The sequence below is a fragment of the Labeo rohita genome, chromosome 18, assembly GCF_022985175.1.
Source record: "Labeo rohita strain BAU-BD-2019 chromosome 18, IGBB_LRoh.1.0, whole genome shotgun sequence".
NCBI lineage: Eukaryota > Metazoa > Chordata > Actinopteri > Cypriniformes > Cyprinidae > Labeo > Labeo rohita.
Genome location: NC_066886.1, coordinates 19,944,035 through 19,966,471, shown reverse-complemented (window position 1 = coordinate 19,966,471; position 22,437 = coordinate 19,944,035). Strand labels below are relative to the sequence as shown.

The 22,437-nt window shown below is 36.2% G+C and overlaps 1 protein-coding gene across 2 annotated transcripts in view; it reads left to right on the top strand.

Annotated features, from left to right (window-relative positions):
- lekr1 (leucine, glutamate and lysine rich 1) overlaps nt 1–21,427 on the top strand; it is a 137,525-nt gene extending 116,098 nt beyond the window's left edge. The window contains exons 11-13 of one of the 2 annotated variants that reach the window (XM_051135539.1): nt 914–1,078; nt 4,893–5,159; nt 20,716–21,427. In XM_051135539.1, coding sequence (XP_050991496.1) covers nt 914–1,078; nt 4,893–5,159; nt 20,716–21,141 — 858 coding nt within the window. In that variant the 3' untranslated portion in view covers nt 21,142–21,427. Of the gene's footprint in view, nt 1–913; nt 1,079–4,892; nt 5,160–11,421; nt 11,581–20,715 lie in introns of those variants that run through there. The other variant, XM_051135540.1, reaches the window with a different exon arrangement.
- Nucleotides 21,428–22,437: the final 1,010 nt, after the last annotated feature.

Genomic DNA, 22,437 nt, shown 5'->3' with positions numbered 1-22,437 from the left:
AAATTACATTTAAGACCCGCCGGTTTCCTGCTGTTAACGCAGACATGCATCCAAGTCTAGGTGGAAGTGGTCTCTTACTGTCAAACACACATAAACACAAAGTCTCTCTTCATCACACACACTAAAATGCTTTCTCTCTCTCGCCATCATACACACACTTACACAAACCCTGCTGTGTTCTCTCACACGCACTCTGTCTGCACTCTGGTCTCTATGAAAAAGATGGTGGCCTTGGTCATGCCCGACTTAAAATACATGGCATGTCACTATCCCCGTCTTTGTTGTTTGTAATTGCTCTAACCGTTTTATTCAACTGCTGACAGTTCAGTATTTCACAACACACACTTGGTGAACAATCCCAGTCTTTGAAATGACAGCATGCAGTCACAGAAAGACTGCGCAAACAGCTTTATTTGCTTTTTCCTACAACACAAGGCCTTAATTAGCCAAAATGAAAAGAGATGAGTGTATCTCATAGCCATTTTGTCCTGTTAGTTTTTTTACTTTTTCAATTATTGTTATGCAAGAATTCATTCATCATATAAATAGTGCCTATTTATAACTGCACGTGTTCAGGGGATTTGCATGGGGCATCCAATTTGTTTATGTATGGTGTTTTTTTTTATTTTTTGTTTTTTTTATTGTTTTTCTTTTGTGACTACATTTTTAGATTTTGTTTCAGCTTTATTTTAATTAACAAAACAGTTTTTTTTTTTTCTTTTTTCTTTTTTTTATTTTAGGTTTAGTTAACTAAGTTTAGTTACTGCTCTGTCTAAAATGTATTGTACTGTAATTAATAATGTCAGTAGACTGAATTTCGGTTAACTGCACATATAATAATCTGATTCTCGGTAGATCTTTTAAACTTTATTTGACCTTAACCCTTATTTAACCCATATTTGCGTGCATACAGATGGAGGCTTTTCTCCAGCAGAAACAGGCTGAGCAAGACAAACTGCTGAAACAGCAAGAAATGAAGTTAAGAGGAGAAGCTGATATTGAACTGGACATCCAAAGACAAAAAAATCAGGAGCTGATTAACAAATACCAGAGTGAAAAACAGCAACTTCAAAACAAGGTACAAATGACTGACCATGTGACAGCTACATGTCTTGATTGTGGATAAATAGCATGCTGCTCATGAGTTTAGTGAAGCAGTTTTGCTTTTAAATATTGTTCATATTTTAAAAACCTTTGCCCAAATTATTCTGTTATAACCAAACGCAGAGTTATGTGACAAGTTTATGTGTTTGTTATGTGTTTCGGTTACTTATGTAACCCTCATTCCCTGGAGACGCTACGTCAGAATTCCCAACTCGTTAGTTGTTCTGATGTAATGTCGAACGTGACTGACTGAAAGGGAATTTACAGTAACGGCACCAACATAGCCACCGGAACAGATCATGTCCAACCCCCAACCATTCGAATTTCTGTAGGTGGGCTTTATTTTAATGATATTCTAATGGGCTTTGTGACATCATAACACCCCGAAACAACACTGTAGTCCAAACGAGCCATTCGTTGTAGTTCTTGAAAGTTTTTTTTTTTTTTTTTTTTTAAACAAAATATCTCCCTTTGCAGTCGACTTTGGGATCTAACTTTGTAGATCTTTTTTATGGCCAAACATAAACACCACACACTGACTAAAATTCAAAAAATGAAAAAGCATAGTAAGACGTTTTTAATATCACATTTAATGTATTAAGGTCAGTAAGTCAGTTCATGGGGTATCAAATGGTACAACCCCAAGAAAACTTTATACATAATAATTAAAATGTGTATTTTCAATTGTATTCAGTATAGGCAAATATGTATTTTTACTTGGTTACACCGTATTTCTATCATGACAACTCTAGTGAATGCTTACCAGCTATTTAAATGTAAAGCAGCTACGCAGTAAATATCATCAGTTAACATTAAAGGAGAAGTCCACTTCCAAAACAAAGATTGTATATATAATATATACATATATATATATATAATGTACTCACCCCCTTGTCATCCAAGATGTTCATGTCTTTCTGTCTTCAGTTGTAAAGAAATTATGGTTTTTGGGGAAACCATTTTAGGTTTTTTCTCCATATAATGGACTTCACTAGTGCCCCGATTTTGAACTTCCAAAATGCAGATTAAATGCAGCTTCAAAGGGCACTAAATGATCCCAGCCGAGGAAGAAGGGTCTTATCTAGCGAAACGCTCTGTCATTTTTTTTCGAAAAATAAAAATTGATATACTTTTTAAGCACAAAAGCTTGTGTAGCACAGGCTCTGGGATGCACATCTACAACGACAATGGGTCGTTCTTGTACGATTCTTTCATTTTGAACAGATTTTTAATGTTACTCGGGAAGAACGAGTCATCTCAGGGAGTGATTCTTTCAGTCGCGCATGTGCAACAACCTATTAGGATCCGAATTTCCAGTCATTACTACGAATCTCCTTAAATGAGACGTTTCATCAAGAACATCGAATGTGATTTTTAAAATATTCAGATGAGTTTTCATAATCTTGGACATCCTTATTTGACCCTTTGATCTCAACTGGATAATTTCATATTTTCATATAATCCTGAGATAAAGACAAACATGTTTGACTTGCTTGGAGGACTTGAACATGAGAACATGAGAGTCCCACTGGACTAATTAATTAACCCTCTGATGCATGAATTATTTAACCTCAAAGGAAAAATAAATATATCTTATCTTAGTTTCTTTTCGCATTAAAACAAGAAAAGAATAGAAAAAGAGAGTTACAGATCTGAGCTCTACACTATAAAAATGTAAAAATAAGAACTGTCAATAGACAGAGATAAGTGGTCACTGACTGACATAATTAGATTTAGTCCATTATCTTACAGCACCTGTATTTCTCTCTCTCTCACACACACACAAACTGGTATTCCTATCATTATGGGGATATTCCACTGGCGTAATGTTATTTTTTAAAATTGTATTATTATTATTTTTTACTGTGTAAACTGTATTTTCTATCCCCTTACCCTAAACCTACCCCTTACACAAAACATTTTTAGATTTTCTAAACATTTCATCATATATGATTTCCTAATAGACACCCAAAACATGTCTCCACAAGGTCAAAATTGACTGGTATTACTATACTTGTGAGGACGTTTGGTTCTCTACATCTAGTGAATACCAGTACACCCACACACACACACAGCCCCCTGTGTCTGTTTCATGTCTTTCTTTCTGAGAGTGTTTGGTTTTTGGCTCACACCTCTCCTTTGTTCATGGCCATAAATGATGTCTGATTACTGTCCGTCCGGTGGAGCCTGATACCCAGTGCGTGTTAGTTTGCCTGGAGGAAGATTGGTGGAGGCAGGTCTACTGGTCCAGAAGTGATGTTGAGAGGTTTTGTCTGCCTGCATGCCACAGATGAAGGGGTTGCTGGGCTTGGCCAAAATGGGGAGGGGATTTGGGAGCGAAGGGGTTCAGGACAAGTTGACGTGATGCCAAATTATCTTTAACTACTGTATATATCGCCGCCTTGGAATTATAAGGTTCTATCTGCATTCTGAGCACTTTTGAAATATTAAGCTTCAAGGTTTTTGCATTCCATAGATTGTAGACAGAACTTTTTTTGTTTTCTAAAAAAAAAAAGCCCAAAATGTACACAGCTTACAAAAGAAATATCACATAATATAAATACATTGTCACAGAATAATAAATATATTTGAATTACTAAATTTTTACAAAATGTCAGGTAGAACCTTATAATTCCAAGGTGGTGAATTATAGGGATCCAAAGTTTGTAATAATTAAGATGTCTTTCTGCTTTTGCTTTCAAACTGCAGTTAAATAACTGTTTTCTGTTTGAATATGTATTACATTTTTATTTATTCCTGTGATGGCAAAGCTGAATTTTCAGACATTTATAACTTTATAAAATATTTCTATTTCAAATAAATGCTGTTGTTTTAACTTCATATTCATCAAAGGATCCTAAAAAAAATCCATCCAAATCCAAATCCATATTCAGCTGCAAAAACACTGATAATAATAAGAACCACTATTAATAACTGAGCACCAGAGGTGGACAGTAGTGAGGTATTTTTACTATCCCTAATTAAATTTAAAAATCTGTACTTTATCAGAGTGTTTTTCTTTGGAAACTTTTACTTCACTACATTCCAAAGCATAATATCATACTTTTTACTGTACTACATTTCGTAAATGTTGTTACTTGAGAACATTAAAAATGTAATCTTTGAATTACTTTTACTGAAGTATATAAAAAAAAAGTACTAGATTTCTAATGTAATTAAGTATTAAATGATTTTTAATATGAAACATAGTTTAGTAAAAAGTACAATATTATCCTTTGGAATGTTGTGAAGTAAAGTTTAAAAAAAAAAAAAAATCCAATAAAGTACAGACAGTAGAAACGTACATTTAAACCAGAGTAAAAATACTTCACTATTGTCTGCTTCTGTTGAGCACCAATAATAAATGATAATGAGCACCAAATCAACATATTAGAATGATTTCCAAATAATCATTTGACACTGAAGACTGGAGTAATTGTTGCTGAAAATTCAGTTTTGCCATCACAGGAATAAATAACGATTTTAATTATAATTAAATAGAAAACTGTTATTTTAATTTGTAATAATATTTCACAGTATTACTGTTTTAATGTATTCATCAAATAAATGCAGTGAGAATAAGAAATTTATATGAAAAACATTAAAAAGTGTCCCTTTTCTCGGTAGACACATGGCCTTTTTTTACATTTTTTGTTGTTGTTGTTGTTATTTTGTCAGAAGGATGAACATAATTAGTCGTAGTCATCAGCACAGATGGTTTTTTGGCCTGTATGTGTGTCTGTTTTTTTAAACTATATTTGCATCTCTCCTTTTCTCTTTTGCTCTAGATTCCTGCTCTCATTCATTCGGCCACGCAGGAGCTTCATGAGGAGTTGGCAGTGCTCCAGGAGCGCATGAAAGAGCAGGAAAAAGAGCTACAACATGTTTGTGATAGCACCTCCCAGCGGCAGCAGCAGCTACTGCAAGAGCTAAGGACGGGAGAAGCACAGCTGCAGTCGGCCCTGCAGGAGCTGCGACAGAAGACACAGGAGCTGAACCAGGCTCAGAGTAACATACAGCAGCTAAAAGAAGAGAGGGCCACCCTAGAGGAAGAGGTGAGGCACATTTCTCCACTTGTCCACTTACAGGTGGGAGTTTCAGAAGGGTTATCGACATGTCCATGAGCCACAGCCTGTCCAGAAATGGATTTAACAGACTGCACATTAACACAATTTTTGAGCACTTTATAAGAAAAACTAGATAGAGATACAGCAAATTTCATGTATATAGTCTCTAGTGTAGGCAGACATTGACAAATGCATCATAGGAGTGCTCATTTCATGTCAGCATCAAACCAAGTTCAAATATTTGACCCTGGACCACAAGAGCGTCATAAGTGTCAATTGTTTGAAAATGAAATTTACACATGAAAGCTGAATAAGCTTTCCATTGACGTATGGTTTGTTGTGATAGAACAATGTTTGGCTAAGATACAACTATTTGAAAATCTGGAATCTAAGGGTGCCAAAAAAAAAAAAAAAAATCAAAATACTGAGAAAATCGCCTTTAAAGTTGTCCAAATGAATTTCTTAGTCATACATATTACTAATCAAAAATTAGTTTTGATATATTTATGGTGGGAATTTAGGTGTCATTTGTTGACATTAATGTATTAACTAACATGAACGAACAATGGAAAATACATTTCCCTGCTGACGAGAAAAAAATTAAATAAAAATAAAAAAATAATAATAATAATAATAAAACCAGCTTAAGCTGGTTGGCTGGTCTTAGCTGGTCATCCTGCCTGGTCTTAGATGGTCTTAGCTGGTCATAGCTGGTCAGCAGGCTGGTTTTAGAGTGGTTTTGGCCACTTCCTTAGCTGGCCAGACTGGGAGACCAGCTTAAACCAGCTAAGTCCAGTCAACCAACTTAGGCTGGTTTTAGTTTTTTTTTTTTTTTTTTTTTTTTTTTTTTTTGCAGCAGCAGCAGCAGAGTTAAACTATTTATTTATCTTTGTTAATGTTAGTTCATAAAAAAAATAGTTGTTCATTGTTTGTTTGTGTTAGTTCACAGTGTAACTAATGTTAACAAACACAAGTTGTGATTTTAATAATGTATTAGTAAATGCTGAAATTAACATGAACTAAGATTAATAAATGTTGTAGAATTATTGTTCATTCTTAGTTCATGTTAACTAAAGTATTTACTGTAACTAATGTTAACTAATTTGTAAAGAAATATGTATATATAGGTATATAGATAGATAGATAGATAGATAGAATGATAGATAGGTTACCTGTAAAAAGGAAAAACCTGTCACAGAAAGTTACATTTTACTATAAAATTAGAAATTTTACTGTTAGTTGAATGTAAGATTTTTTTTATATATAGTTTTATTTAGCAAAAAAGTCCTTAAAATCCATCACAGTTCATACAAAAATATTAAGCTGGACAACATTTTCAACACTGATAATAATTTCTCGGGTACCGAATCTAGCATATTAAAATGATTTCTGAATAATCATGTGAGTAATTACTAGGGGTGTGACGAGACACTCATCCCACGAGACGAGAAGAGACATGAAACTGGGTTCATGAGAACGAGACGAGACAAGGTTCTTAGACTTTTTATAAGAAATCTCAATGTTGAAAAATATAGGGAAAAATTTTATTTTATTCAGCTGAAAAACACAAAATGCAAAAAATGTAGGTGCATTTTGCAATCAACTTCGTTTTGATCGCTACTGTAGACAGTAAGTGTTTATACACAAACTATAAACTCCCAGTACTTATCCCAGTACTTTTGTTATTTAAATGTCTGTAACAGAAATAATAATGGGTGGTTAAAAAGACTGTTGCTGTTTTTGGATCAGTAGCAGCATGAATGCAGATTTAAATGTCTTTGAAGTTGTTTCACATCACAAGTGTCAGTGGCGCGTGAGCACCGTGTTTTGTCGCTGCCCATATCAGTAAATGAGCGACAATGTGCTTTTCATGTTCCACTGACACTCGCGATGTGAAACAGTCATAATAGACATAGCTGAATCCTTGTCATTTAGGAATAAGATCGCGTGGGTGTTTGAATTGAAATCGCAGTGTTTAACAATTAATCGTGCAGCTCTAATGTAAAGGCTGCAAAATGTTTTGCAAGGATATTGTCACGTTCTCGTGAGACCAGTGGGATCTTGCGAGACACACCGGACCTCACGAGATTTCATCACATCCCTAGTAATTACACTGTCTACTCCAGAAAACTGGAATAACAGCTGCTTTAATTTTAGCTTTGTCCAGAACCAGCTCAAACCAGCTGCCATGCTTCAAAACATACCTAACCATACCTAATCTTGATAAACTAGTCTTGATTTGTTTTTTTTAAAACTGGGTTTAAATGGCTTTTTACTGACGCCTAGAGGTAAAAAAGTGAAGAGCAAGAGCTCTAACATAATTCAAACTCTGCTTGCACAAAGCAGACAATTAGAAATGAAGGAATAGCAAAGGGCCATACTAACAAACCAATGAAAGGTGGCCTTCACTGTTGTCCTGACACAGTTGACAAATCTGTCATTTATATCATAGTACAAAACAAAACAAAAAAGCAAAAAACACAACCATGACCGAAATCAGGAATCATAGTAACCACTGGAATAAGTGCAGCAGATGACCGACACACAAACCTTACCCAGGTCAGAGAAGAGAACAAGAATAAATATCCAGAACCAAAATAAGAAACAGCAGAGGTGACATGAGCCTGCGTGAGAGTGTGGGAGAGATGAGTGAATCATTCTAGTCAGAGAGCGAGTATTTGGGGCAGTACTCTGTTGACACGCATGCCTGTGTCTCCAGGGGGCAGTCTGTGGTTTCAGTCACGACACTCTTGTCAGTTCTCTCTCTCATATTCTCCCACTCCAAAAGCCCTTTCCTCCGCCCCTCAGGGTCCGCCATCCACCCCCACCCTTCACAGCCCGCTCCTCCCTCTCTCTCTCTCGTGCATGTCTCGCCAGTTCATCTAGTTCAAGGTGCCGTGACGTGAATTTCACAGCTGACATATTCTTTTATGCCGGCCCCAGAGCGCAGCGTCTCTCCCGCTCTCATCTCCCTCCCCGCTTTCAAAGCAAATGGCTTTCTTTTGTGGGAAAGATTTCGTTGCATTTTAAGAATCCATTAAAGCTATCTAAGATCTGACTGTGATATAAAATCGATACCTAAGGGCATTTAACGCTTCACCTTTCATAAGAAGCACCTTCTTGATGTTCTTTTCCCTTCCTCCTCCTCTTGCACTCTCTTTTTCTCTCGGCCTTTTCATCTTGTCTTTGAACTGTGCCTGCTCTCTTCAGAGGCATGTGAGATATTTTAGACTTTAGTTGATATTTATGAGGATTTATGAGGTTGCAGGTTCAAGAGCAAGTAGGATGTGGGAAGAACTATAGCTTTCTTCCTAAATTGAATGTACTGCCCACCCAGACAGTATTTTAAGACATCATACACACAGTTTTGATGCAAAAGCTGTTCTAAAATACCCCCTTTGAAGAGATCTAATTTTGGTTCAATTTAAAGGCAGCAACAATTTTTATCCTTAGCAAATAGGCCAATCCTCGTGATAAAGGAAATGATTTATTCAAGATTCCAGATATGATTAAAATTAGATTCGATTTCATTAATTATCTAAAAGCATCCATACAAGTAATTCATGCTAATTCACGTTTTGATTGTACATGTACTCCACTTCTAAAACAAAGATTCACATATAATGTACTCACCCTCTTGTCATCCAAGATGTTCATGTCTTTCTTCAGTCGTAAAGAAATTATGTTTTTTGAGTTAAACACATCAGGATATTTCTCCATATAATGGACTGATATGGTGCCCCGATTTTGAACTTCCAAAATGCAGTTTAAATGCGGCTTCAAATGATCCCAAATGCGGTTGTAAACAATCCCAGCCAAGGAAGAAGGGTCTTATCTAGCGAAACGATTGGTTATTTTCATTAAAAAATACAATTTAAATACTTTTTAATCTCAAACGCTCGTTTTGTCTTGCTCTCCCTAAACTCTGTGGATTCTGCCTCAAGACAGTTAGGGTATGTCGAAAAACTCCCTCAACTTCAAAAATAATTTCAAAATCATCCTACATCGCTGCTGAAGTACCGATCCAGTCTTTGCAAAGTAAACATGCAAAGAAGATCAAACACCCTTAAGGTGTCCCTGTTACAGTGTAATTACATATTTAAGTACTGAGTAATATTAAAGGAGAAGTCCACTTCCAAAACAAAGATTCACATATAATGTACTCACCCCCTTGTCATCCAAGATGTTCATGTCTTTCTTTCGTTAGTCGTAAAGAAATTGTCTTTTGAGAAAAACATTTCAGCATTTTTCCTCGTATAAAGGACTGGTATGGTTCCCCGATTTTGAACTTCCAAAATACAGTTTAAATGCAGCTTCAAACGATCCAGAATCCAGTTGTAAATGATCCCAGCTGAAGAAGAAGGGTCTTTTCTAGCAAAACGATCGGTTATTTTCATTAAAAAAATAAAATTTAAATACTTTTTAATCTCAAACGCTCGTTTTGTCTTGCTCTCCCTAAACTCTGTGTATTCTGGTTCAAGACAGTTAGGGTATGTCGAAAAACTCCAAACGTTTTTTCTCCCTCAACTTCAAAAATAATTTCAAAATCATCCTACATCACTGCAGAAGTTCCGACACAGTCTTTGCAAAGTGAACATGCAAAGAAGATCAAACAGCCTTAAAAAAAAAAAGGTAAAACAGCGATATAGGATGATTTTGAAGTTGAGGGAGAACATGAGATGAGAGTTTTTCGACATACCCTAATTGTCATGAACCGGAAAAAAACAGTCCAGGCAGAGTAAGACAAGACGAGCATTTGGCATTAAAAAGTATATAAATTGTATTACTTTTATGAAAAGAACCAATCGTTACGCTAGAGTCATCGAGTCTATTCTTTGCACATCAATAACTGTCTGGTTTGGCTCAGCTACAAAATCAGACACCAGAAGATTACAGAGAACGGTTCGGACCGCCGAGAGGATTATTGGTGCTCCCCTGCCCTCCCTTCAAGAACTGTATACATCCAGAGTAAGGAAAAGGGCTCAGAAAATTACTCTGTCCCCCCCTTAAAAAAATCTTATATTGCAATTTTTGTCTATTTATATTTACATGTGTGTATTTTTTTATTCTCATCTTATTTTTATTTTCTGTGTGTTGTTATTGTCATCTCTGTCTATTCCTTGTATGTGTAAGCATGTAAGCATACTTGGCAATAAAGCTGTTTCTGATTCTGATTCTGAAAAATGCTGAAATGTTTCCCTCAAAAAAACAATTTCTTTACGACTGAAGAAAGAAAGACATGAACATCTTGGATGACAAGGGGTTGAGCACATTATATGTGAATCTTTGTTTTGGAAGTGGACTTCTCCTTTAAAATAAACTTTTTTTTTTTTTTTAAAACAAATTAATATTTTATTAATGAAGGGTAATTTAAAGTGGTTTACTTCAGAGGGTGAATTAAGTTTCTTAAGCACCAAACTAGCATACTAGAGTAATGAATGCTGAAAAAAATTGTTTTATAGATTTATTTTTCTTTTTATTACTATTAATGTTTATTGTAATATTATTTTACTACATATCAGAGGCAAGGGAGGCAGTGTCTCCTCAAAATATTGGATAAGAAAAAAAATGCAGTACAAAATAAAACAACGCCAGTATTATAAAATATAACATTAAAAAGTGTATAAATTACTTGTTTTTCTAACGTAACACTGTCCAACAGCGACACCAGGAGGTAAAGTTACAAAGTTACTATCATTCACCTGACACAATGCATATTTTTTTGTGACTTGGTCTCATGGTGAAAACATAATTGGAATTCAAGCTGTTATTCAATGCACTGTGCTTGATGTTAGTAGTTTTACAGATCATCACAGTCTGTGTGCTTAAACAACAGTCCTGTGGGAACATTTCTGCGAGACACAAAATGCGTACCAATAAGTACATATCACTGCAGTTTCCAAAAGAAATGTCCACTGAGTGGCGCTAAAAGAGTGTTCTTTTTTTTTCAGAACAAATGAACATACATATGAAACTTTAAAGGCTAGATGGTATACTACAGATGTACTGTACAATAGTTACTGTTTTTGCATTATTTTATGGGGTAAGTTTAGGGTTGGGGTAGGTGTAGACATTAATAAAACACAGTCCAATAGATAGAAATTTTAATTTACTAGACGTTTTAAAAATAACATTCCATCTGCACTACACCTAAACCTACCCGAGAGTATATTAACAAAAGTGTATGTGACGTAAAAATGCAATCGCAAACGTGCCATTTTAGCTTGTTTTTCAAACTCTTATCTTTCAGCTCTTTCATCGTGAGTCATGTTTTCATGGGATTCGTATCCAAGGATTCTGCATCCTGAGTCTAACGCTGTGCCACCTGAGCTATACAGAGCAAGCTTGTTTCATCCGGTGTATATTTTTGTTACCCTGTCGTTTATACCTACCCCAACCCTAAACCTTCCTGTACTGTATTAAAAATACAGTGTTGGTAGGATAAACTGATAGGTAGCATTATATGTCAGATAACCGGAAAGCTAAAAATATGGAGCTGTAATCATGCTCTTTTACCACCTCTAGTGTTCATTTGTTTTGGAAACTGTGTTGATATGTACTAGTGGTATGCATTTCGCATGTCGCTTAAAAGTTCCCCCAGGTACATTTTTGTCATGAAACTTTTTTGCTCATTTTTGCTCATTACAGCCCAGCGCAGTTATCATTTTCACGTCCAGCACCACATTATTTAAATAGCAAATGCACTTGCTCCATCTGTTCTGAAAACGATTGTTAGCACATTTGTTAGCACAAAAGTTAGTCCATTTGTTAGTTTTTACAGTGTGTAATGCATTTATTAAGCGTTTCTCTAAAATGACCAAACTCATTGTATAGGTTTGATACCTTATATTAAAACTTCTCATAAAGACACAAGAACATGGTCTTCTTTTCAATGAAATACCAATGGTCATATAGGCTAATTATGTATTCTTTATAAAAAATTAAAAAAAAAAAAAAAATGTTTACCACATTCTTCATTCTTTCAAGCAGACATATTCGTTTATAGAAACAAATTTAGATTAATCTGTATTAGGGCTACTAAAGTGATTCAGTCAAGAGCAGTGAGTGATTTTCTTTTCTTTTGTTGCTTGATTAACATCAATGTGACATACAATTAGGCTGGTCTCCCTTTAAAACCAAATGCACGGATGCAATGTACTGATACACATCCGATATTCTCCCAACTGTTATGTTCACGCAAAAGGTAACCGAATGTATTTTCATGAGACGCAAAAGAGTACTTGTGAGCTGTGTGAGAGGCGCTGCTTCAGTGTCTGTGCTCAGAAACCAGACCGAATTGAGTTTTTTTTGCCTTGTCAAACTTCTCTTACTCCCAGATATTGACATTTTCTAACAATTTATGAGATGTGCAGCAAATGTATGCAAGCTAATGTCTTGTCGGATAGATCAATAGGCTATGATACAGTTCAAATGTAGGCATCTAATCTCCTAAAAATGCAGCAGATTTGTCTTGAATGAGTCTCTTCCCAATTGTCCCTCCCTAACATTTTCGTCTCATTTTTATTCGTTGACAAAAATGTCAATAGATTTTCGTCATAGTTTTTGTTTTGTTATCGTCTTGTTTTCATTGGTGAACAAATTTAACGCTGCTTATAACCACTTTTTAATGGATAAATAAGACTTAATATGACTTAAAAACATGATCTGTGGGAGCTTTTACTGAGTAATCAGCTTGGTGAAATTTAAAGTAAATCTTCATGTCTTTGACCAGTATTTACCAAGCTTTGATGACTGATAATCTGGAAACTTCAAAAATAGTTAAAAGATAACTATTAAAAAGAATAGCTGAAAATAATTTCACAAATAAAATACATTGTTTAAATTGTTACTGCCTTGAGTTGCTATTTTGAAATAAATGTAAAATGCTTAAAAACACTAATGAGATTCATACTTGGCTTTAATAAACGCTACTGCTCATGCCATAAATGTAGAGTATGTGGTGTTTGCATAGGTGTACTGGAGGCAAACCTCCTCTAAAGTAGATTATTATTTCCCTCTTAATCCCTTTATAGCCACACATAAAGCATTTGCTTTATGTGTAAGGGTTAAAGTCCCTCAATTAGTCTGGTTCTATTTGACATGTATGGACTCTGTATTGCTCTAATGCTCTTTAATCCCTCTCAGTAAAGATGTGTGTGCATCCAATGCTCTCCTCTTTAATTTGCTTTCATTTCTTGTTTGGTGTGTGTGTGTGTGTGTGTGTGTTTGTATAGTAAGACCATTTTTGTATTCCTCTTCACACTTCATTCCTTTGACAAAATAAACACTAAGCTGTTTTATTTATTCATCCTTCAACACACACACTGATGTATTATTGTTTGACTGATATTTTTTTTACACTTTGCACAAACAAGCAGTATAAGCAAAGCATCAGAGTAACTGTAACAGCAGTAACATTGGCATTTGTGGTTTCACACTACACTGTAGTGTTGGGTTTGAGTCCACCTAAGTCGAGTCCAAGTTCAAAATGGGCCGAATCAGACTCAAGTCTGAGTCCCAAAGGGCCGAGTCCAAGGAAACAGTACTTTTTGTCAGTATTGTAACATTATTTTAACCCAAACTCGGTCCTGGAGGGCCGGTGTCCTACAGATTTTAGCTCTAGCCCCAATTAGACACACCTGTGTTTGTTTTGGGTTATGACAAATGGTTATGACAGATTTTGAATTTTTTTCTTGGATGAAAATGAGGCTGTGAAGGATAAACCTAGTCTTTACTACCTTACAACCACTGTACAAGCCAACTCACACCTGTTTTATTTGTAAATGAATTTATAGTTACATTAATTACAATGAAATTACATTATGTAAGAAATAATTGATGATGGGCCATTAAATTATTATTAAAAAATCATACACACCCACGATGGTTTTGGACCTAAAAAAAAAAAAAAAAAAAAACTATTGTCACAAAGATGTTCGAAAAATTATTTTGCATTGAAGCTATAAACTGCCACCATGTTTAAAAACATAATAATAAGTTCCATACAGCAAAAACTAATATTAGTGAATACTGAATGTTAGTAAACATTCCAAGTATTATATACAACCAAAATGATAGATAAATATATTAATCAAAAATCCAAATGAAATAGTATTTATAAAAATAGAATCTTTTTTAAAAATAGAATTTTTAGGGTTTTTTTTAAAGTTTTTTCAGATATTCGGACTCAATCTAAAGGCTATTACAGAAATAGCCTATACAGACATTTCATGAAGTAATAAATGTAAAAATAAATCACTGCAAAATATTCATATAAAATTTAATAAGTGATTCAGTGAAGAACAGTGAGTGATTTTCTCCTTTTCTTTTGTTGTTGGATTAACATTTATAACGCGGTCGGCAGCTTTACGTTGTCGTCGCTTTAAGATCTGACGCACAGATCAAATATTTTGACGCATCAGTATTTCTCCCAACTTTTCAGGTTTACTTAGGACAAAACCCGCCTGCATTTATATCAGTAGTCTGCAAGGTGAGTGTGTGTGTCGCAATAACAGAACCTAACGGAATTTAAGCAAAAGAGAACTCGGTATTCGCACACTGACTGAGAGGCGCGTTCTGTTAGCGCGCCTAGAGTGTGTGCGTACATAAACGTCGGCTTTCAAGTAGCCTACTGGACAAGGCTTAAAAACACATGCAGATACTGAATATCAATTTCGTGATGCTTTGAGTGATATTTCCGTCACCTGTCCCTGGACTATGACTATTTTCAGAGTCCGAAAGGCTTGAGTTCCGAGTCAAGTCTGAATAAAAATGCATCCGAGTCCACTAAAAAGTGTACTTGAGACCAGACTTGAGTCTGAGTACCGAGTATTTTGTATTATATAAACTAACTTTCGAAGGTTTAAGGTTGATAATATTTCTTGTGTTAGTATTTAATTGGTTTCATAGTTTCAAATTCACCAGGGTTCCATTTGTTTGATAAAAATGCAGTCAAACGTAATATTTTGAAATATTTTTACAGTTTAAAATAACTGTTTTCTCTTTTAATATGTTATATAAAGCTGAATTCTTAGCAGCCATTACTCCAGTCTTCAGTGTCACATGAATCAATTTAATATGTTTATTTTGTGTTCAAGAAACATTTCTTATGATTATAAACAGTGTTGGGCAGTAACGCATTACTTATTTATAAGCATGCTTTACCGCTGCGTTACATCACTGCCGATAGAATGTGTTTTATCATCTAGATTGTAAAAAGGTTGTTGGCGATGTTCTCTACCTGAGACCTACTTTGACTGGTAAGCGCCTGTGAGGCGGGTACTACCAATGTAAACAAAGTCAGCATGGATAGAGGAAAGTACGTGTTCTGTAGCTGGAAATACAATCATTATTTTGAGTTTATTTCTGTCAAAGGCAAGAGCATTATTGTGCGTTGTCAGTTAGGGGGAAGAAAACCTTTTCAACCATGAAAAACTCCATATCCAATTGAAAACACCTGAAAGGGTGGCACGGCACATTAAAACTTCTTGAGCAATGCATCAACTTCTATAAAAGTATTTGATACTCATTGAACTCATTGTCTCTGCCCACCCACACTCGCCCATCAAGTCTTGTCCCGCGCCGCCCTCTGTTGCGACGTGCATTTTCATGCATTCTGCAACCACGCATGCAGCAGCCTATTGCTTTTAGTAAAAACAGTGATTTGTGAATGTTGATGCTTTAATAACAAATATTTTAATACACAAACATGCTATTTCACGTAAATTTCATGGATGCACAGAAAAAAACAGTAATGTAACTGGTAATGTAACTAATTACTATTGAAATAACGTAATCAGAACAGTAATTTTCTTACTTTTAAAAGGAGTAATCAATAATTAGTAATTTGATTACATTTTCAGAGTAACTTGCCCAACACTGATTATGAATGTTGAAAACAATTGTGCTGCTTAATATGTTTGTGGAAAACATGAAACATTTCCTTTGATGGATAGAAACAGCATTTTTTGAAGTAGAAACTTATTATCTGCCATTAATTTGAAAATGACTAACAGGAGTGAGCCATTGGGAATTATTACAAACTTTAGTGTTGTGGGATCTACTTCTAAATGGTATTCTGGAATATAAATTCCACACTGAAGCTTTAATCTGCCTAAACTGTCTTGATTTAGTCAGATTTATTGAATAGAAAACATTTGTGTGGTTGTCACTGCATGTTTAACTTGCATCAAGACCATTTTTCCAACCCGTAGTGTTTAATTTGCATTGTTGTTTAATAGAAGCCCTTATATGGGCAATGCTAAACTGCAAAGTGTTGACCTCTTAGTCCTTGTCACTAAGATCATCATCCTGCACTGGGGTTTTGCTCAGTCTGCCACACTGTGGTCAGATGCTGTGATATAAACTCTCTGCGGCATCATGTGTCAGATGAGGAGAGGAGTGAAGCAAAGGTCACTGTGTCTACACAGATGCCTGTATAGCGTTTGACCTTTACTGACACACGCTCTAGTCTCTCCAGTGCAGTTAGAGAGTGTATGCCTTGTTAAGCAGGCAGGCCTATGCAGTGTATGTGTGGGTGGATGATCTTCATGCCTGGTTGGTGTGTGGGTATGTGTGCAGGGAAAAAACTGATGTGTGTTTTTGATTAGCGCTGGTTACACATGAGCTACAGTGTAAATTGGGATTATCACCTACTTTTATAGCATTCTAGCAATGTAATAACCTTTAATATTTTTCCTTTTAAATTTAAAATAATTTTATGCAAGTTTAAAGGATTAGTTCACTTCTAGAAGAAAAATTTACTGAGAATTTACTCACCCCTCTGTCATCCAAGACATTCATGTCTTTCTTTCTTCAGTCGAAAGGGGGGAACATGCTCAGAATCAATTATGAGTTCTGCCTTTTCCCCTTTTTCCCAGCGTGCTAGAGACAATCGCGGCAGGCTTCACTGTATAGGATATGTGCTTTGAGAGGGACATTCTAAAACACTTATGCCGCGTGTCCACCAACGCGTTTTTCCCCGCGGCGAGCATATTTTTTAAGTTGTTCTCAGTGGGAGCCAGGAGTGCGTTTTAAAAAACATGTGTTGAAACAACTTTTTTCATGCTGAATGCTGAGCGTTCGGGTGTTTTTTTTCTCAAATGTTCAACTTTGACTAAAACGCTGCACTCATTACTGTCACTTTCTAATCAGCTAATTAATCAGAGTGGAGGAGGGGCGGGACTAATACCGACCACCCTGCTTGTACTATGGCTGAACAACATTGGAGAAGTTAATAATGCTTATTTCCGAGCATTAAAACTGGGTTTTTAAATGACCAAACTCAATAAACTACTAATAAATTATTAATAAATCATACTATGTACGGGACAAACTTGAGTGTGGTCTTTTAAAAACACTGTTTTAATGCATTAAGCCTTGTTAAACGTTTTCCTTATAACGGTTTTCTATGGGATGAAAACACGGAATTACGGCTGCGTGTCCACCGAAGTGTTTTTAGCCAGCTGAAACACAGTGATGAACACAGTGCTTTATTCAAAGTTGAACATTCTTCAACTCTCGGCACCAAGAAGAAAATGCTTGAATGCTCAGAGCTCAACGTCAAAAACAAGCTCAATGCTAGGCAGGCTCCTGGCATTTTTAAAAACGTGTCTTTCCAATTGAGAACAATTGAAAAAACAAGCTAGCCATGGGGAAAAATGTTTTGGTGGACACACGGCCTAAATGTGTTGACTTCGTATTATGGCCCATATTTGCTTGCCTTGTCTTGTCTTTGTCTTTGTTTATCTTGAAGCTTGTTTTGTAGTTAAATGCACTTGCATCTCTGAATACTTTTATGATGCAAAACCATGATTGTCTGTAAACTACTTAAAGCACTCTTAGATACTGAAAGGACTTTTTGTTTATCACAATTAGTCTTTTTCCCCCTTCATTACTGTCATGAATCCTGTCCGGTCTGCCCGCCACCAGAGGTCGCACGTACATTTCACGAACAGTTCACATAAGCTATATAAGCCTCAGACTTCCCTCTGTATCTCACCAAGTATTGTGGTTATTGCATTGTTGTTTTGCGTGTGTTCCCTGTGTTTAGCTTTCTCGCCTGGTCATCTCGTTTCGCCTGTCTCGCCGCCTGCCTCTTGGACTTCTCGCTCGTTTCACGGATAACCCCTTTGCCTCTCCCTTCGGATTACATTCGCCGCTGAACGACCCTTGCCTGCTTCACGGACTATTCTTGTGTCTTGCCCGAATATACCTGTTTGCTATTGTTCCGACCCTGCCTGTTTGCGACCATGTCCCTGTCCAAAACCAATAAAAGGTCGCACTTTGATCCGCCCGTTTCATGTCTCCCTCTCCATGTTACAGAATACTCGATCAAACAAGGATCCAGCAGCTTTAAACGCGGACATTCTACAGGTATGGACACAACCAAAATATTATTCAGACTGAAACAAGGCCCGCGGTCACTTGAACAGCATGTGTGCGAATTTCTGGCCATAGATAATCATTCAGACCTCCCGGACTACTTACTAATTGAGATTTTTTGTGATGGTCTAAACGAACCTTTGAAAGCAAAACTTAGATGAGAGGGTCCGCGTTCATCACTTATCCAATTCATGGACTTTGTTTTACTGTGCATGGGCTCATTTTTCACTTGCATTTGGATCCGCTCGCCTCTCGTCTCCCTCCCCAAGTTACAGTTACTTTATATTTACTTGGTTAGATTCTTAACAATTGTTTGATTTATTAAATAATGTGTAATTATTTTAAAAAGTAGCCTGCTTATATAATTTAATAAAAATGCACAATATTAAATTAGATATAATCATGATGCATCGTGATATCGAATCAAATCAAATCAAATCAAATCAAATCAAATCAAATCATCGACATGATAATCATAATCGAATCGTGAAAATAGTGCCGATTCACACCCCTAATTAGCTTAACCTCGCGCATTACGTATTCACACATGTAGCATAGGCGGAAGCAACAACCAAGTGTTTACAAATCGAATGTGCTAAGAAAGTCAAACAGCCTTTACCAAAAAATAAAAATAAAACAACGGTGTTGGTCGAACAGTGTGGATGATTTTGAAGTTGGAAGAGAAAATGAGATGAAGTTTTTCACCCTTCCCTACCTTTTTGAGTCAAAGTACACAGATGAAGAACTAACAATGCGTGACTTTTTTTTTTTCTCCGTGATTACGTAATGCATGAAGACCCTCATGTGCATCACAGAGCTAGTACAAGATGAGCATTTGTGTTTAAAAATTAAGTATAGAAATGTATTTATTTTTTTGACCGTTCATTTATCTAGAGAAGACCCTTATTCCTGGGTTGGGATTGTGTAGAGTGCTTTGAAGCTACATTGAAACTGCAATTTAAACCTTCAACCCATTGGGCACCATTAAAGTACACTATATTCAGAAAAATCCTGGAATGTTTTCTTCAAAAAACATAAATTTCCCAACTTGGGAAATGTTGTTTTATATGTGTTATTTAAATACAAAGAATTTGTATTAATATTTATTTATTTAGTAAGTTCTTAAGTTTTCTTTTGTCTTTTATTTTTTTTTATTTTTTATTTTTATTATTTAATGTTTGTCTAGTTTTAGTTTATATTTATAACCAATTAGTAACGTTAGTTCCTTGACCTTCCTTTAGTTATTTGCCGGTACAGTATATCTCATTTTAAAGTGTTTCATCTAATATATACATTTTATTTTAGCTTTCATTTTAATTAATTAATTAATTTATTTATTCATTTATTTTAGCTGATGAATAACCCTACTACAAACCTGTACGTACTTCATAGACTTGCCGATATAGACCTTTTAGAATGTCTGTCAGCCAATTAGAATAAAGCTTAAAAGTTATTCATCTAATTTTTTTCTTTAGCACTAGCCATATATATATACATAAATGCAAATTCATACATGAACATCCTGAACATGAGGTGAGGTTGGAGTCTGAGCAGTGTTGAATTAATTTGTATACTGCAGTATTTCATTATGACCACTAGATGACAGTGTTTCACCTGAAGATTGTAGCTGGTGAAATCTTGGAGACAAATACTGATCATGACCTCAGTCTTAAGCACATGTGCATCTGTGACGTAAATTGGGAATTCCCAGAACTTGTGTGTGAAAACACTGGAGTATTCCTCGAGCATGTGAGTTTCCACAGGCACGTGTGTTTTCTTGTGCTCATGTCACTTTCCAGCTGTGCTAGATTTTTTCCAGACAGAGTTTCCTAAATGGTCTTTTATGTCAAAAACATCAGAATGGGTTACAGATTTATTGTAAATTAAGGGAACGGCATTTGTTTAAAGTTTAAAGCTGCTGTAGCTACTTAAGCTAAAGCTTATTTAGTACATATTTGTTGTACTGTGTACATATTTTTATAATTACACTTAAATGTAAATATTCAGTTAATGTGGAGAACTGGTCATGGTGACAGGGGTTTTTTGATCTCCCTGAGGGGAGTTTGATGAGTTTTGTGGGTTATAGTTGTATGGATCTGTGATAGGTATGATGCAATATTGTTGTTTCATTCTGTCCCTCCACCCTTTTTTTGCCATTTAGAAGTCCTTTCTTGAGGAGACAGTAAGGCATGAGTGTGAAGAAAGGGAAGAACTGACAGCAGCACTGACGCTGGCCAAAGAACAACTGCTGGAACTCAAACACTCCATCACAAGACCACATGATACCCAAACACGCACCCAAATTTCCAGATCTACAGTGACTCACCCAGAACTCACCTTCCCCAGACTCAATCCCAGCGCACTTAGCTGTCCTCAAACACGCAACCACCGCAGTTGTTCCACTCAAAGCAATAGTCAGCGTTTGCCTGAGTGGCATTCTGGTAGTGCGAGTAGGAGTGCGGCATCCTGGCATGGATCATCACTGTCAACGCCCACCCTGCCCAAAATCAGCAAAGAGAGAGTTGCTTCTGTGAACGACTTGCACAAAAGTATTACTAAGGTGAAGGGGAGACGGGACAAACACTGATTCTCAGTAGAAAGTCCCCTAGATTGTTTACTACAGTAGGTTAGAGGTCACCATATAGCTGAACTGATAGCAACACCAAGACTGTGGGTTAAAATGTATGATAAAATGTATTCAGTGTAATGTAAAGGCTTGAATACACAACATGTCTAACAGAAACACTAGCCATCATACAATAAATGAATGAGGATTACATGCTAAAAGACTTTGTTGTTCTGAACACAACAAACTCACTCAATTCTTAACAAATGAACACATAACAAATGAAAACAATACAGTATTTGTTCTAAAATTGGCTCAAAATATTAAACATGTTTAACATCTTCTGACTGGACAGAATTATAGCAAGAAACTAAAAATTTACACCCGCTGGGCTCTTAATGCATCATGTTGCCTCCTTATGTAATAGTTGTGTAGTGAATTCCTCGGTTGTCCTCCAAGTGAAAAGATGGATCACAAAATCATACAGTCATCGTTGGAAGGGGTCAAATGTGCAGAACCTGGAGGATTTTTCTGAAGAACAGTGGGCAGAACAAACAAGGAACCCATGAACACCTGTCACAAAACAAAAAAGTCAGAAATGACGCAATGACACCACTTCATATGTTAACTTTAAATGTTGAATGTTGAGGCAAAGTCGGTCCTGGAGCACCACTGTCCTGCAGAATTTAACTTCAACCCTAATCAAACACACCTGAACAAGCTAAACAAGGTTTTCAGAATTACTAGGGAAGGGTGGCAAACTCTTGTCCTGGAGAGCCACAGCCCTGGAAAGTTTAGCTCCAACCCTAATAAAAACCCACCTGCCTGTAGCTTCTGTAACCCTACAGACCTTGATTAGCTTGTCTCTGCAGGGCTGCGGCTCTCCAGGACCGACGTTCGCCACCCCTGGCATAGACGGACGACAAAAGGTCTGGGAACCTTGGCCGCTTTGAATGGTTAAGGCCTGCCCAAGAGGCCATATGACTGACAGATAAAGCAACCAGTCATGTTTTGTTTTGTGCCACGTCATGTTTATGGGTGTGGAAATGTCGCCGCAATAATAGACTGGTGGAACACTTGGAGTAAAGTTTCTATGCTGCGAATTTTACATTTTTCACATACTTTTGAAAATCCAGCATTCAGCTGGTCCTGATAAGCACTCATCATCACAGTTGTAAACACGACAGCTTTCTTCTTCCATGAAAGGATTTGATATCACGGCATTTTTGCTTCCAGATGGAACGTTAAAAACCGTGACACACAGATCTCCCGCAAATCCTTTATAATCTAACCAATCCGATGACGACTTTGAAACTC